Source organism: Bos indicus x Bos taurus, unplaced genomic scaffold (assembly GCF_003369695.1).
Source record: "Bos indicus x Bos taurus breed Angus x Brahman F1 hybrid unplaced genomic scaffold, Bos_hybrid_MaternalHap_v2.0 SuperScaffold_100136, whole genome shotgun sequence".
NCBI classification, from domain to species: domain Eukaryota; kingdom Metazoa; phylum Chordata; class Mammalia; order Artiodactyla; family Bovidae; genus Bos; species Bos indicus x Bos taurus.
The window spans coordinates 263,183-278,952 of record NW_020867068.1 but is presented as its reverse complement, the minus strand read 5'-3'; the positions used below and the strand labels follow the sequence as shown (position 1 = coordinate 278,952).

General features: G+C 40.1%; 1 protein-coding gene across 1 annotated transcript in view; it reads left to right on the top strand.

Moving 5' to 3' along the window:
- The window catches only part of LOC113888446 (multidrug resistance-associated protein 4-like), a 392,537-nt gene that overhangs the window by 301,439 nt on the left and 75,328 nt on the right, over nt 1-15,770 (top strand). The window contains 1 exon segment of the mRNA XM_027535574.1: nt 11,610-11,760. Within this exon segment, the coding sequence (XP_027391375.1) occupies nt 11,610-11,760 (151 nt within the window).

The window sequence follows — 15,770 nt, the reverse complement described above, 5'->3', positions numbered from 1 at the left end:
GACACACAGTTTTCAGGCTTATAAATATTACCTCATGAGTTTGCATTACATAGATTCTAGGCTTTGCAATCCTTGAAGACTTAAATGGACACTTTACCATGTAGACTCACAGAATAAAAATCAACCATTCTCAAAATAGACCATTGAGCACAAAATAGTTCAAATTAATATAATTTTCATACAGTTTGCCAAAGTGCCAGATAACACTGGGAAATACTAGAGATCTCTTCAAATAATTAGAGATACCAAGGGAACATTTCATGCAAAGATGGGGATAATAAAGTACAGAATGGCAAGGACCTAACAGAAGCAGAAGATATTAAGAAGAGGTGGCAAGAATACACAGGAGAACTACACAAAAAAGATCTTCATGACTCAGACAACCATGATGGTGTGTTTACTCACCTAGAGGCAAACATTCTGGAGTGTGAAGTCAAGTTGGTCTTAAGAAGCATTACTACATACAAAGCTAGTGAAGGTGATGGAATTCCTGTTGAGATATTTCAAGTCCTAAAAGGTGATGCTGTGAAAGTGCGGCACTCAATATGCCAGCAAACTTGGAAAACTCAGCAGTGGCTACAGGACTGGAAAAGGCCACCGTCCATTCAAATCCCAAAGAAGGGCAATGCCAAAGAATGTTCAAACTACAATGCAGTTGCACTCATTTCACTTGCAGCAAGGTAAGGCTCAAAATCCCTCAAGCTAGGCTTTACTAGTATGTGAACGAGAATGTCCAGATGTACAAGATTTAGAAAAGGCAGTGGAACCAGAGATTAAATTGCCAACAACTGTTGAATCATAGGAAAAGCAAGGGAATTACAGAAAAACATCTACTTCTTTATTGACTACACTAAAGCATTTGACTGTGTGGATCACAACAAAGTGTGGAAAAATTCTTAAAGAGGTGGGAATACCAGACCACTTTATCAGCCTTCTGAGAAATTTATATGCAGGTCAAGAAGCAACAGTTAGAATCAGACATGAAACAACAGACTGGTTCAAAATTGGGAAAGGGGTATGTCAAAGCTGTGTAATGTCACCCTGCTTATTTAAATTATATGCAGAGTACATCATGTGAGATGCTGGGCTGGATGAATCACAAGCTGGAATCAAGGTTGCCGGAAGTATCAACAGCCTCAGATATCCAGATGATACCACATAATGGCAGAAAGCAAAGAGGAACTAAAGAGCCTCTTGAAGTTGAAAGAAGAGAATGAAAAAGCTGGCTTAAAACTCAACATTCAAAAAACTAAGATCATGGCATTTGGTCCCATCACTTCATGGCAAATAGATGGGGTAAAAGTGGTTACAGTGACAGATTTTATTTTCTTGGGTTGCAAAATCACTTGTGGCTCCTCATGCACAACATACATTTTGAGATAACATTGGCTCAAGGTGTTTTCCTGGGCCATAAAATGATTGACATGAATCTTGAAGAAAGGCAGGTTTCCAAGCAAAGACATAGTCTCATTAACATAGCTTAAGAGAATATTTGCATGAGTAAAACATACTGGTTTGTCAAGTCTGTTCTGAGTCTTAGGCAGAACTGAGTTGAAGACAGAGCCCAGGGTAAATACATAGTTTATTATCATAGCTTAAGAAAAGCATTTCCATAAGAAAAATGCATTGGTTAGCTCAAGGTTTGAGTAAAATTTTGGTGGAGCTAGGTGTCTTAGTGGCAACACAGAACTTTTAAAAGAAACCTCCTTTTAATTTTGTATAGAGAAGGAAAAAAAAAAAAATCTGACACTTATAGTTTGTTTCTTCCTGCCCTTTAAGAGAGAGAGAGAGAAAATGTCTGACACTTAGCAGCCTATTTCCTCCCTTTGGAGACCCCTAGCCTTCCTGCCTGTTACCCTCTCATGTTTACCTTTATTGGCTCTTATGATTTATGATTTTGTATCCTAAGAAGTCTTTATCTTTAGAAGCATGAAGATATTTTCCTGTTGTTCTGGTTTTTTTTTTAAGAAACTGATACATTTTGCATTAATTTTTACATATCAAAGTGCATTTAGTTGTGAGGTTTATTTTTCCCAGTTATTCTAGCCAAGTTTGTTAATGACTTTTATACACTGAATTGGCACCTTGATTTAAAATCATTTGTCTATATGTGAGGAAGTCTGTGTCTGGATCTTTGTTTTGTTCCACAAATCTTTTTGGTTCAATTTATTCCTGAATATTTAATGAGTTCAGTTCAAGTGAGTTCCGTTCAGTCACTCAGTCATGTTCGACTCTTTGTGACCCCATGGGCTGAAGCATTCCAGGTTTCCCTGTCCCTAACCAACTCCCAGAGCTTGCTTAAACTCATGTCCTTTGAATCAGTGATGCCATCCAACCATCTCATTCTCTGTAGTCCCCTTCTCCTCCTGCTGTCAATCTTTCCCAGCATCAGGGTCTTTTCAAACGAGTCAGTTCTTCACATCAGGTGGCCAAAGCATTGAAGTTTCAGCTTCAAAATCAGTCCTTCCAATGAGTATTCAGGACTGATTTCCTTTAGGGTTGACTGATTTGATCTCCTTGCTGTCCAAGGGACTCTGAAGAGTCTTCTCCAACACCAGAGTTCAAAAGCATCCATTTGAATGCAAAGAAAAAATACCATTTTCAAATGCTCATTGCTACTATATAGAAAGCAACTGATTTATTAGAGAATTCACTTTGCATTTCCTGGAGTTGGTGGTGTTTTCTAAAATTCTATAGGATTTTGTACATATATAATCATGTCAGCTACTTGTCTGTTGTTAACAAGAATGTAAGTAATTTGGAAGCTAGAGGCAAACAGATCATATATTCAAACTTTGCTTTTGAGAGTGTTATAGTCACGTGTTCTGGGAAACAAACTCACTCAGAATGACGATGCAGATAGTGGAGTGCAGTTTATTACACCGGCAGGCCTGTTGCAGGAAGGGGGACCCCTTCCAGGGCCCGAAACTGGGCTCTTGTCTAACACTCGGAAATGAATTATCCAAGGAGACACATGTGCTGACAGAGCAAGAGATTTTACTGGGAAAGGGCACCCAGGTGGAGAGCAGTAGGGTAAGGGAACCCAGGAGAACTGCTCTGCCGCGTGGCTCACAATGTCGGGTTTTATGGTGATGGGATTAGTTTCCGGGTGGCCTTTGACCAATCATTCTAATTCAGAGTCTTTCCTGGTGGTGCACACGTTGCTTAGCCAAGATGGATGCCAGCGAGAGGGATTCTGGGAAGTGGACGGACATGCGGTATCTCCTTTAGACCTTTCCTGAACTCTTCTGGTTGGTGGTGGCTTATTAGTTCCGTATTCCTTATCAGGATGTCCTGTCATAAAACAACTCATGCAAATGGTTACTATGGTACCTGGCCAGGGTGGGCAGTTTCAATCAGTGTGCTTCCCCTAACAGGCCCAAGGCAAGGTCTCCTCTTAGCCAAGGACCCCAACCAGCATTTGTGAAAATCTTTTATACCCCATGTGTACGTGTCCGAACCCACCACCCCAATTTCCTTGAGACTTACATAAAACAAAGGAAGGGTAAATACAATCACAATAACCCCATTATTCAAGTGTTACAAGTGTTAGGTGTTCAAACAGTTAATAATCAATAAGCCTGCAGTTCCATAGATACAGAAAGCATTTATGACCTCTCCAGAGGCAGGGGTGACTAGAGTCTGTTTTCTTTTAGGCGATGAGTAACCTGAATGTGATCTTCAAGATTCCCCTGTCCAGAGGGGGTCTTATCCTTCTATTGTAGTTTACATAGGCACTAAGCACAGAGTCCAGAGTCCATTGGAGAGGTGGCCGAGCATGATCAGCATGAACAGGCCTACAATGGGGTCCAGGTCCTATGAATTACTTCTTCAAGAGGAATATTTTAAATCTGCAGCATTAGAATATGGTGTTCATTCGAGCAGTAGAGTCTTCCTGTGGAAATTTAGTGTTTTTACTATCACCCATATATAGATATTGAATATTTAAAATACTCAGCCTAATTTTGTGTCCTTGGGATTTATGTGTTTATTAAAATTATTGGGCTTCCACCCCCACCCCGCCAAAGACATTTTGTGTTCTGGGCTTAGAACTCATCTTTCTCATAAAATGTTTGTTTTTAATTTAAATAATAATTCTTAAATCAACACAAGTTTAATGATCAGTCTGCTCTGTGAGCTGAGCAGGCTGTTATTCCCTAATAAAAAGAAATCTGGAAGTCATCCCTGCATGGGAGAAACCAAATACAGCCCCAAGAAACCAAACAAAACTGGAAAATGCAGACAGAAGGAAATATATAATAATGGAGTATATCTGCTGCTGCTGCTGCTAAGTAGCTTCAGTTGTGTCTGACTCTGTGTGACCCCATAGACTGCAGCCCACCAGGCTCCACCATCCCTGGGATTCTCCAGGCAAGAACACTGGAACGGGTTGCCATTTCCTTCTCTAATGCATGAAAAGTGAAAGTGAAGTCGCTCAGTTGTGTCCGACTCTTAGCAACCCCATGGACTGCTGGCCTACAAGGCTCCTCCGTCCATGGGATTTTCCAGACAAGAGTACTGGGGTGGGTTGCCATCGCCTTCTCCAGGAGTATATCTATATATTAATTTTGAAATATTAATTTTATCTTTATTTGGGATACAGTATCAGGCAGAAACGAAAAGGACAATCTTGGGGTCAGAATGACTGAATTACCAGTGTGCTCAGTTGCTCAGTTGGGTCTGGCTCTTTGCGACCCCACGGAGTGTAGCCCGCCAGTATCCTCTGGGGAGCCCATGAGATTTTCCAGGCAGGCATAATGAAGTGGGTTGCCATTTCCTCCTCTAGGGGATCTTTCCAACCCAGGGATTGAACCCACATCTACATAGGCACCTGCATTCCAGGTGGGTTCTTGACTTTTGGCAAATTGCTAAATCTCTCTGAGTATCACTTTTCAGTTTTATAAAAGGAGAGAATAATCCTTCTTACTCAGATTTGCTGTGAGAAAGAAATTGAAGGAGGCCTGTGGAATAATTGAGAGGTGGGACACATACCAAGCCTCATGAAATGTCATCCATTATTGGTATTTGGGCAGGCAGAATATCCATGAAGTTTTTGGTGAGAATTGTACAATTTCTTCAGTATTATGAGAAAATTTGCCCTGGGCACTAATAATAAAGCAGTTTCATAATTTAAAATTTTTTTGATTAAACAGGATTTTAAGCAAAACCATTAACATTTTTCATAAGCATTATTTTTTCTGTTTCCTTACTGCTTTTGTGTATACTTCATTAACAATTTATTTAGATGACAGCGTGGTTTGTCAATAATAATGTAGATATTTTTCTGGAATTCTCTTGCTTTTCCTATGATCCAACAGATTTTGACAATTTTATTTCCAGTTCCTCTGTATTTTCTAAATCCAGCTTGAGCATCTGGAAGTTCTCAGTTCACATACTGTCAAAGCCTAGCTTGGAGAATTTTGAGCATTATTTTGCTACCGTGTGAGATAAGTACAATTGTGTGGTAGTCTGAGCATCCTTTGGCATTGTCTTTCTTCGAGATTTGAATGATAATTGACCTTTTCCAGTCCTGTGGTTACTGCTGCATTTTCCAAATTTGCTGGCATATTGAGTGCAACACTCGAACTGCATCATCTTTTAGGAATTGAAGTAGCTCAGCTGGAATTCCATCACCTCCACTAGCTTTGTTCGTAGTGATACTTCCTAAGGCCCACTTGTCTTCACATCCCAGGATGTCTGGCTCTAGGTGAGTCATCACACCATTGTGGTTATCTGGGTTACCTGCCTCCTGAGAATCTGTTTGTAGGTCAAGATGCAACAATTAGAACAACAGACTGGTCCCAAATTGGGAAAGAAGTACACCAAAGCTGTATATTGTCTCCATGCTTATTTAACTTATATGCAGAGTATATCATGCAAAATGCTGGGCTGGATGAAGCACAAACTGAAATCAAGATTGCCAGGAGAAATGTCTATAACTTCAGATATGCAGATGATACCACCTTTATGGCAGAAAGCAAAAAGGAGCTAAAGAGCCTCTTGATGAAAGTGAAAGAGGAGAGTGAAAAAGCTGGCTAAAAACTCAAATTCAAAATATGAAGATCATGGAATATGGTCCCATTATTTCATGGCAAGTAGATGGGGAAACAGTGGAAACAATGATCAAATTCATTTTGGAGGGATCCAAAATCACTGCAGATGGTGACTGAAGCCCTGAAATTAAAAGAAGCTTGCTCCTTGGAAGAAAAGCTATGACCAGCCTCGACAGCATATTAAAAAGCAAAGACATTACTTCTTGACAAAGGTCCGTCTAGTCAACGCTATGATAGTCATGTAACGATGTGAGAGTTGGACTACAAAGAAAGCTGAGCACTAAAGAATTGATGCTTTTGAACTGTGGTGTTGGAGAAAACTGTTGGGAGTCCCTTGAACAGCAAGGAAATGAAACCAGTCCATCATAAAGGAAATCAGTCCTGGATATTCATTGGAAGGACTGATGCTGAAGCTCCAATACTTTGGCCACCTGATGCGAAAAACTGACTCATTGGAAAAGACCTTGATGCTGGGAAAGATTGAAGGTAAGAGGAGAAGGGGATGACAGAGGATGAGATGGTTGGATGGCATCACTGACTCCATGGATATGAGTTTGAGCAAGCTCCAGGAGTTGGTGATGGACAGGGAGACATGGTATGCTACAGTCCATGGGGTTGCAAAGAGTTGGACATGACTGAGTGACTGAACTTACTGTGGCTTGTCAGAAATAGCTTCACAGGACAGCATCCTTTCTGAGGATGGGAGATGGGGAGATGACTGCTTTAGTCATTCTGACATCCTAAGCAAGCTGTTTGCCTGTACCAAGAGGCTGAACTGGAGTGGACACAGTTGAATTTCCTAAGATTCAGTAGTGTACAAAATCTAGCTTTTGTACTTCCTCTGATATCAATAGACCAGTTCATGGTACATGAAACAGAAAAAGTCAAATTGACCTTCTCTTTGGACTGAATTGAATAATTAGGTTAGTTTAGTTAATTCACAGATTCCACTTTTCCTTTAGTTTTCCTTAAATTCTCAGCAGTTTCATAACAGTAAGTTTTCTCAAAGAAGCGCAGAAGTTGAAACAAAGAGAATAAGGAATAAGAAAATAAACATCTCAAAAAATCTTGACTTGCTGCCGTAACCTTAATATGATAAATTTTTGGAAGATGTAGAATTGGGAAGAAAATACAGAGAGGACAAAAACTGTACTAAATGAGATTTATTGGTCATATTATTTCTAAAATAACTTCTTCAAACAAAATAGACCTTAGATTCAATTTTCTCTGTGGCTAGAGAAAAGCCACAGTCACTTTGTACATCATCACCACATCTAAGAAAAGCATCACCTGCTCTGGTATATCCTTGGATAGTACTCAACTGATCCAGGGGTTAGAATGAGTGGCCTCTTAGGGTCCAACTTCATGAGATTCTTAAGGTTCTTTAAGCCCTTAAATCTGTATTACACCGTTCCCTCCTCCCCTGGCTGCTGTGATCAGAGCACACTGAAACGTGATAATAATGGACTTAGAGTTTATATTTATTATCCATAAACTGGTAAGCACATTATGTACATAATCTCATTTAATTCCCACCACCATCCTTTTATAGTGTTGCAATATCCCAGCTTTACTAACATAAAAAGTGGGTGGGGGATCTTACCATCCCTGTTAATTTAGGGTGAGTCCTAAACCCTCTTGAAAATTAATAGTCTCAGATACCTCAATAGCTGTCTAGTGGAATTTCCCCTCCAAGTGTACGTTGTCATCTCTGCAAATTAAAGATTTGTTCTGACTTGTGAAAATTCACCATGTACTTTCAAGTGAAATACTATCCTTGAATGTGTGCATTTACTCATATGGAATGATAGACTTTTGATAGAATTCTCAAATGGTGTGCTCCAAGTAGGTTATAAACATATTAAAAAATGATTTCCCTTATTTCTTGGTGCATCAGGACTTAGGTCTCTTGCTTCTGGGTCAACATGTCTCCTGCTGTGTACACATCATTGTCTCAGTGCCATCATGAGAAATAGTTACAGAAGCACTGGCCATGGTGATGTGGGCCATCAGATGGGCCTGAAATCCAGTCAGATGGGAGGAATTGTGTGTGTAGTTTGGATTAGGTTCCTTGGAATCCTGGGAATGTGGAAGGAAGATATGAGATTGGCTTCAAGAAAGGGATGTTTATTGCACCTAGAAATATTCTATTTCCTTTGTTAGAGTGTTGACTTTTTGCTCAGATCCTATTTTTGCCTTCTACCAACTTTTGTAAAGAGTTTGAGAGAGCTGGAAATAAATAAAATATTCATAAATGTATATACACAGATACTTAAAATGTAAACCTATACATTTTGTGTGTGTGTGTATATATGTGTGTGTGTGTGTTTATATAATATTTAATCTACTATAAGACTGGCTATAGTATGTCCTTCAAGTAGAAAGAAAACTCTTAGAGAAGGTCTATTTGAATTGTTTCAGAATTTAGGGGCATGAAATCTGAAGGACATAACCTAATGGGGGATCTTTTGAGAGCAATTGTTACTGATCTTTAATGTGTATACAAGGAGAAAGCATTGGCACAGCTCTCTTCATTTTGATCTTATGTCACTTCCCAGGTTATCGGCAGGCTAGGGTAGTCATTAAAGGCCCTTAACTGGGTAGAAACAGATGATTGAAACTGGTGAATATTGTCCAGTCAAATAATGTGAATTTGCTAAACAAACAAACAAAAAACTGAACTGTAATTTGGATTTTTTCCTGATTGATGTTTCAGCAGGTTTTTTGTTTTTTTTTTTCCCTAACAACCAATGATGACACCCCTAGTGACTTTACTTAAGACCAGACATGAAAGGAGCTGGAAGGACCCCACCCTATGAACATGAAGGTTGTAGTAGTGTGGGATGCACAGTTAAGCCAGTGTTTGTTAAGAAATTGTTCATCTGTAGGTCTAATAGGTGACTCATTGGAGAAGACCCTGATGCTGGGAAAGATTGTAGGCAGGAGGAGAAGGGGACAAAAGAGAATGAGATAGCTGGATGGTATCACCAACTCAATGGACATGAGTTTGGGTAAACTCCTGGAGTTGGTGATAGACTGGCAGGCCTGGCGTGCTGCGGTCCATGGGTGCTGGTGCCAGCCGGCAAAGTCGATCAGGTCCCGAGAGCATGCATGGCGGGGCTAAGAAAGAAACTAAAGCAAGAGACTACAAAGATGGGGTCGAGAGGTTCAGACACATCTCCACGAAGGGATGCAGTCTGACACCAACTTTATTCAGCATCTTATATTTATACAGAAAAGCGTAAGAAAGATAAGACAGTTGACATTTTTTCTTGGTTGGCCTATACATCTTACAAACAGTCACAAGAAATCTTGAGAGCATGGGAATGGCTCCCTGTTATTATTTCTTACACCAGATAACATTTCCCTGTGCGTGAGAAGTTTGTACAGAACTCCAGGTGCCTGCAGTAAATAAGCGCCTAATCTCTGGGGTGGCGGGACAGAGAGCTATGTTTGCAAGCAAACCCTCAAGGACTGAGGCAGCTCCCAGATCTGTGTCCTTCGGACAAAGGACCCGGTTCTCACGGGCAGCTCCCTGCACATGGGGTCACAAACAGTTGGACACAACTGAGCAACTGAACTGAGGTCTAATAGGAGAGAGATCAGACAGGCCTATTTTCCCTCATTTATGATTATAATTTATTCCTTCAGGATTCCATCCTCTTCATTCTGAGTTTTATATTGATACCATGGCACAGATGAGAGAAACAGGGAAAGCACGTGGATATCCATCCAGATAATGTAGTTTGCTTTGCAAGGGCTCCTGGCCATAGAGTCACAGTTCTGGAAGATTCCTCCTCCTTCTAGGCTCCTCCTCCTGCAGCTGTGGCTCTTGGATTACCTGAGTACAAACCACTCCTGTCTTTCTCCATGACCTTCAGTCCTTCCTGGAAAAACTTAGGACAGTCACTTGCTCTCCCAGCTTCATGATTCTTATATACAAATGGAAATGATAGTTCTTACTTTTCCTATCCACAAGATAGTTGTAAAGATCCTCTGAGAAAACTGATCTGGAAGAGCTATGAAATGATAACCCAAGTCTCTGTGATACAGGCATTACCCACCCTAATCCATCCCTTAGAGATGTACCAGGGCCAGTTGCCCTGGGTGGCAAGGATGGGGAGGCCCTGGGTTGGAGAGCATGGGATGCAGGTGTTCAGGCTGAGAGGACCCAGAAAAGCCAGTGTTAACTCAGACAAGCATCTCAACCTTCTCCTGCCTCCTTTTTGGTCAAAATTTGTATCAGGTATGATTACTACCTGCAAATTATTCATGCCACTCTCTGTTAAACCAGCCTGTGAAATTCAGTTATCAATCTCTTCTTAGATTTCTTTTAAAAAGTGTTCATATATTCTTCCCTGTGTTTCCTCTGCCCTCTCTGCCTTGTGCAGATTGTCATGGATTTGTCTCCACCTGAGATCATAAACTTCAGAGGCCTTGACCAAGACCATGTGAATCTACACATCCCCAGTATCAACCCCACTTCCATAGCAGGCAGACACTAAGTGTTGATTGCATTCCTATCGCCTGAAGTTGTCCATTGTGATATCACACTTTTCCTTATAAAGATGGATACTTAAAGCAGCAGCATGTAATGTTTGGTTTCTATTCTTTCTGCCATCTTTTTAGACCAATGTCATTTCCCAAGATAAAATCACATTATGGGCTGGGATGATTAAATGAGTGTTCATAGAATTCTTGGCACAGTGCCTTATATGCAGTAAACGTCTGATAAATGGTATCTGTTGGTGTTTAATCATTAAACTTTGAAATGGACATTTTACATACTTAGCATAATGGTGCAAAGTTGGATGTACATTGGGGGCAAGCTTAAATGTGTCATAATAGCTCATGACATGGGCTCTCCAGGTTTGCAACTTAGGCTTTGTAGTCTTGATCAAGTTGTTTTTCTTCTCTATGTACCTCAGTGTCTCCATCTGTAAAATGAGATAATACTGTTACTACATAGGTTTATTGTGAGGATTAAAGAGTTAATACATGTGAAGTATTGAATGTGTGGCCCTGTACACAGTCAGCACTCAGTAAATATTAACTATGGATTGAAAACCAAAAAAGAGAATTCCTATTTCCAAACATCAGCATTTGAATTTTTCCCTACTTTTCTGGACACTGAATTTATAATCAACCACTTCTGTAACCTGACATGTATAGCTGAGGCTTCTGGATTCCTCATCTGTGATACCTGCTCACTCATCTCTAGTAACACCTGTTGACTCCTGATAGTTCGGTATTCAAGTTTTTTTCCCTGGGAGTTTTAAATATTATCTCATCTGTTAAAAGTAGTAATGCCTGTCTCATAGGGCTACTGAGTGTATCAAAGGAGCTAATACCTGAAAAATTCTTCTCATAGTGTTTGACACATGCAATAAATACCACAAGAACCACTCATTATTTTATTTCTTTGGATGGAAAAACATTCCCTATTATTCCAACACATCTTTTGGGAAAAGAGTTTAATCCTAACAAAACATAAAAGTTCATCTTTGGAAAAAATCCTTAACAAAGACACCTCTGTATCTATTTTCACTGTTTCAGGCTTTTTTACTTGTGATTGGTGTAGTAGGCGTGATGGTGGCTGTGATTCCTTGGATTGCAATACCCGTGATTCCCCTTGGCACCGCTTTCTTTTTTCTCCAGCGATATTTCTCAGAGACGTCACGAGATATTAAACGCCTGGAATGTGCAAGTGAGTACGGGACTCTCAGGTTGGTTTGGCAAAGTAGGCTGGCTTTCCTTTACGCCATTTCATTAGCCAGACCCCTGGAATCCTGCAGTCTGTCTTCTGAAATTTCTCACTAAGTTAATGTTAGGTAATTGAATATTATGGGCCCTATTCAGTGTGGCCCTTAAGGTGGCAGGTTAACTGTGGCTTTGTATTTTAGCACAAAGAGGTGAGTTTGCCCTGCCACATCCTGATTCCAGGGAACTGTTTACCTCCTGCTTCTTAGACATCCCAGATCCACTGTCTTTCTGGGTGGAATCCTTGGGAAGAGTAGATTTTGCAGGCACTTGGGGGTCATCACTGACTTTCAAAGAAAGCTGCATCCTAATCATCAGAGACAGTGTGGCATCTCTCCATTTCACAGACAGGAAGGCTGAGGCACCAGATATCAACTTGTTCAAGGGCAGCTTCCCAGTTGGCACTAGTGGTAAAGAACCTACCTGCCAATGCAGGAGACATGAGACACAGGTTCAATCCCTGGGTCAGAAAGATCTCCTGGAGAAGGAAATGGCAACCCACTACAATATTTCTGCCTGGAGAATCCCACGGACAGAGGAGCCTGATGGGCTACAGTCAATGAGATCACACAGAGTCAGACACAACTGAGTGATTTAGCAGCAGCAGCAGCAGGTGAATTTGAGGCTAGGGACCATTTATGTTTTGTTCATGGCATACTTCCTAATAAAACAGCCACTCTATAAATACTTTTATTAAAAATAAAATATTTCATTATACTGGAACGAATATACAAGGGAAATAGGGGAGCTTTTTTACCCCAGAGTTACTAGAAATGACAAGGAAAGGAAAAGATTAGGAAAATAAAAGGAGGTATCAGGAAGTATACTCATATACCAGAAATGATACCTTTGAAAAATACATTTTTTCATATACCTAAAAGATGGCAAGTAAGTTGCAGTTGTTAAATGTTTTAAAAAGCTAAGTGCTGTTATTTTCAGGTTTCCTGTTTATCATCAGCAGTATTTGGGGTGAACACACTGTTTGTGTTCTACCATCCCCAAGGCTGTTCATTAAATGATGCTGAAAATAATCCCCTTAGAAAGATTATTCAGTAGGCATGCAGTCTAGTATTCCATCTAACTTTGTAGCTTAGAATGATGGGGAACACATTTTATGACCAATCCTTCTGTTCTACAGATATTCACAGAGGATAGATTATATCAGAGCTTATCTCATGAATGCACAAACATATTTCATCAATATGTTTCATCAATATTAAAAATCATAAGAAATCATAAGGAAAGTAGAATTGTTAAATGTATTTTTTAAAAGGTATAAGGACAATAGCCAAAGAGGAAGGAAGATGTTTGTGTTGATATCACAAACCTTAACCATGGATAGTTACTAGTGAACTTTCCATAAACCAAGCCAAGAAGAGAAGTATATTGAGTTCCATGGTTCTTAGTATCTAGTAGATACTAAGTGGGGAAAAAAAAAAAAAAACCAAGTTCATCAAAACAAAGAAGATTTTTATTGTGGCATTTGCATGTTTTGTTTTTAATAATAAAATTTTAAGAGGCATTTATCCTAAGTATTTGCATAATACAGAGTAGTTGTTGGTTTCATAAAAACTATAGAAAAAATTTTGGTCATCAGGAGAATCAGCTAAACTCATTCATGAGTTTTGATCTTAGGAGGCATTTGAATGGGATGCACAATGGTAGAGTCCAGGTATGTATGACGTCCTGCTGATGTGAGTTGGTAGGAAGGTAGGAGGCGGGGAGGCCGAAAAGGAAGTGAAGAGCTTCATCCAGCCTTCTGTAGGCAAGGCCTCACACGTTTTATGATTTGAGGCTGCTCATGAAATGGAGTTGGGCTTCCCAGTGGCACTAGTGATAAAGAATCCTTCTGCAATGCAGGAGATGCAAGAGACACGGGTTCAGTCCCTAGTTCAGGAGGATCCCCTAGAGTAGGAAGTGGCAGCCCACTCTGGTAATCTTGCCTGGAAAATTCTATGGACAGAGGAGCTTGATGGGCTACAGTCCATGGGGTCACAAAGAGTCAGACACAACTGAGCACCATGAAATGGACCCATTAAACCGTCTTGTTGCAAAGCAGGTCTCTGGTACATTCAAAGAGGAGTTGTTCCAGAAGGAAACTGTGACTAAGATTTATGCCTGGAGCCACTTCCCATCCATAAGAAAAGAAAGATGGGCACTTCCTAAGGCTTTTTAAAGAGAAAGTACTGGATTTTCAAAATGTTTTTAGAAACCATCCCCAAGAAAGAAAAATGCAAAAAAGGCAAATGGTTGTCTTAGGAGCCCTTACAAATAGCTGAGAAAAGAAGAGAAGCTAAAGGCAAAGGAGCAAAGGAAAGATATACACATCTGAATGCAGAGTTCCAAGAATAGCAAGGAGAGATAGCAAGGAGAGAACCTTCTTTCATGACCAATGCTAAGCAATAGAGGAAAACAATAGAATGGGAAAGACTAGAAAGCTCTTGAAGACAATTAGAGATACCAAGGGAACATATCATGCAAAGAGGAGCACAGTAAAGGACAGAAATGGTATAGACCTAACAAAAGCAGAAGATATTAAGAGATGGCAAGAATACACAGAAAACTGTACAAAAAAGATCTTCATGACCCAGATAACCACGATCGTATGATCACTCACCTGAGCCAGATATCCTGGAATGTGAAGTCAAGTGGGCCTTAGGAAGCATCACTAGAAAGAAAACTAGTGGAGGTGATGGTATTCCAGTTGAGCTATTTCAAATTCTAAAAGATGATGTTGTGAAAGTGCTGAACTCAATATACAACAAATTTGGAAAACTCAGCAGTGGCCACAGGACTGGAAAGGTCAGTTTTCAATCCAACCCCAAAGAAAGGCAATGCCAAAGAATGTTCAAACTACCGCACAATTGCACTCATCTCACACGCTAGCAAACTCATGCTCAAAAATCTCCAAGCCAGGCTTCATCAATATATGAACTGTGAGCTTCCAGATGTTCAAGTTCGTTTTAGAAAAGGCAGAGGAGCCAGAGATCAAATTGCCAACATCCAGTGGATCATCGAAAAGCAAGAAAGTTTAAAAAAAATCTGCTTTATTGACTATGCCGAAACCTCTGACTGTGTAGATCACAACAAACTGTGGAAAATTCTGAAAGAGATGGGAATACCAGACCACCTTACCTGCCTCCTGAGAAATCTGTATGCAGGTCAAGAAGCAACAGTTAGAACCGGACATGGAGCAACAGACTGGTTCCAAATTGGGGAAAGTGAACGTTAAGGCTGTATATTGTCACCTTGCTTATTTAACTTATATGCAGAGTATATCATACAAAATGCAGGGCTGGATGAAGCACAAGCTGGAATCAAGATTGCTGAGAGAAATATCAATAACCTCAGATATGCAGATAACACCACCCTTATGGCAGAAAGTGAAGAAGAACTAAAGAGCCTCTTGATGACAGTGAAAGAAGAGAGTGAAAAAGTTGACTGAAAGCTCAACATTCAGAAAACTAAGATCATGGCATACGGTCCCATCACTTCATGGCAAATAGGTGGGGAAATAATGGAAACAGTGGCTGACTTTATTTTTCTGGGCTCCAAAATCACTGCAGATGGTGACCGAAGCCATGAAATGAAGAGGCTTACTCCTTGGAAGAAAAGTTATAACCAACCTAGACAGCATATTAAAAAGCAAAGACATTACTTTGCCTGCAAGGTCCATTTAGTCAAGGCTATGGTTTTTCCAGTAGTCATGTATAGATGTGAGAATTGGACTATAAAGAAAGCTGAGCACTGAAGAATTGATGCTTTTGAACTGTGGTGTTTGAGAAGACTCTTGGGAGTCCCTTGGACAGCAAGGAGATGAAAGCAATCAATCCTAAAGGAAATCAACACTGAATATTCATTGGAAAGACTGATGTTGAAGCTGAAACTCCAATACTTTGATCACCTGATGCAAAGAACTGACTCATTGGAACAGACCCTGATGCTTGAAAAGATTGA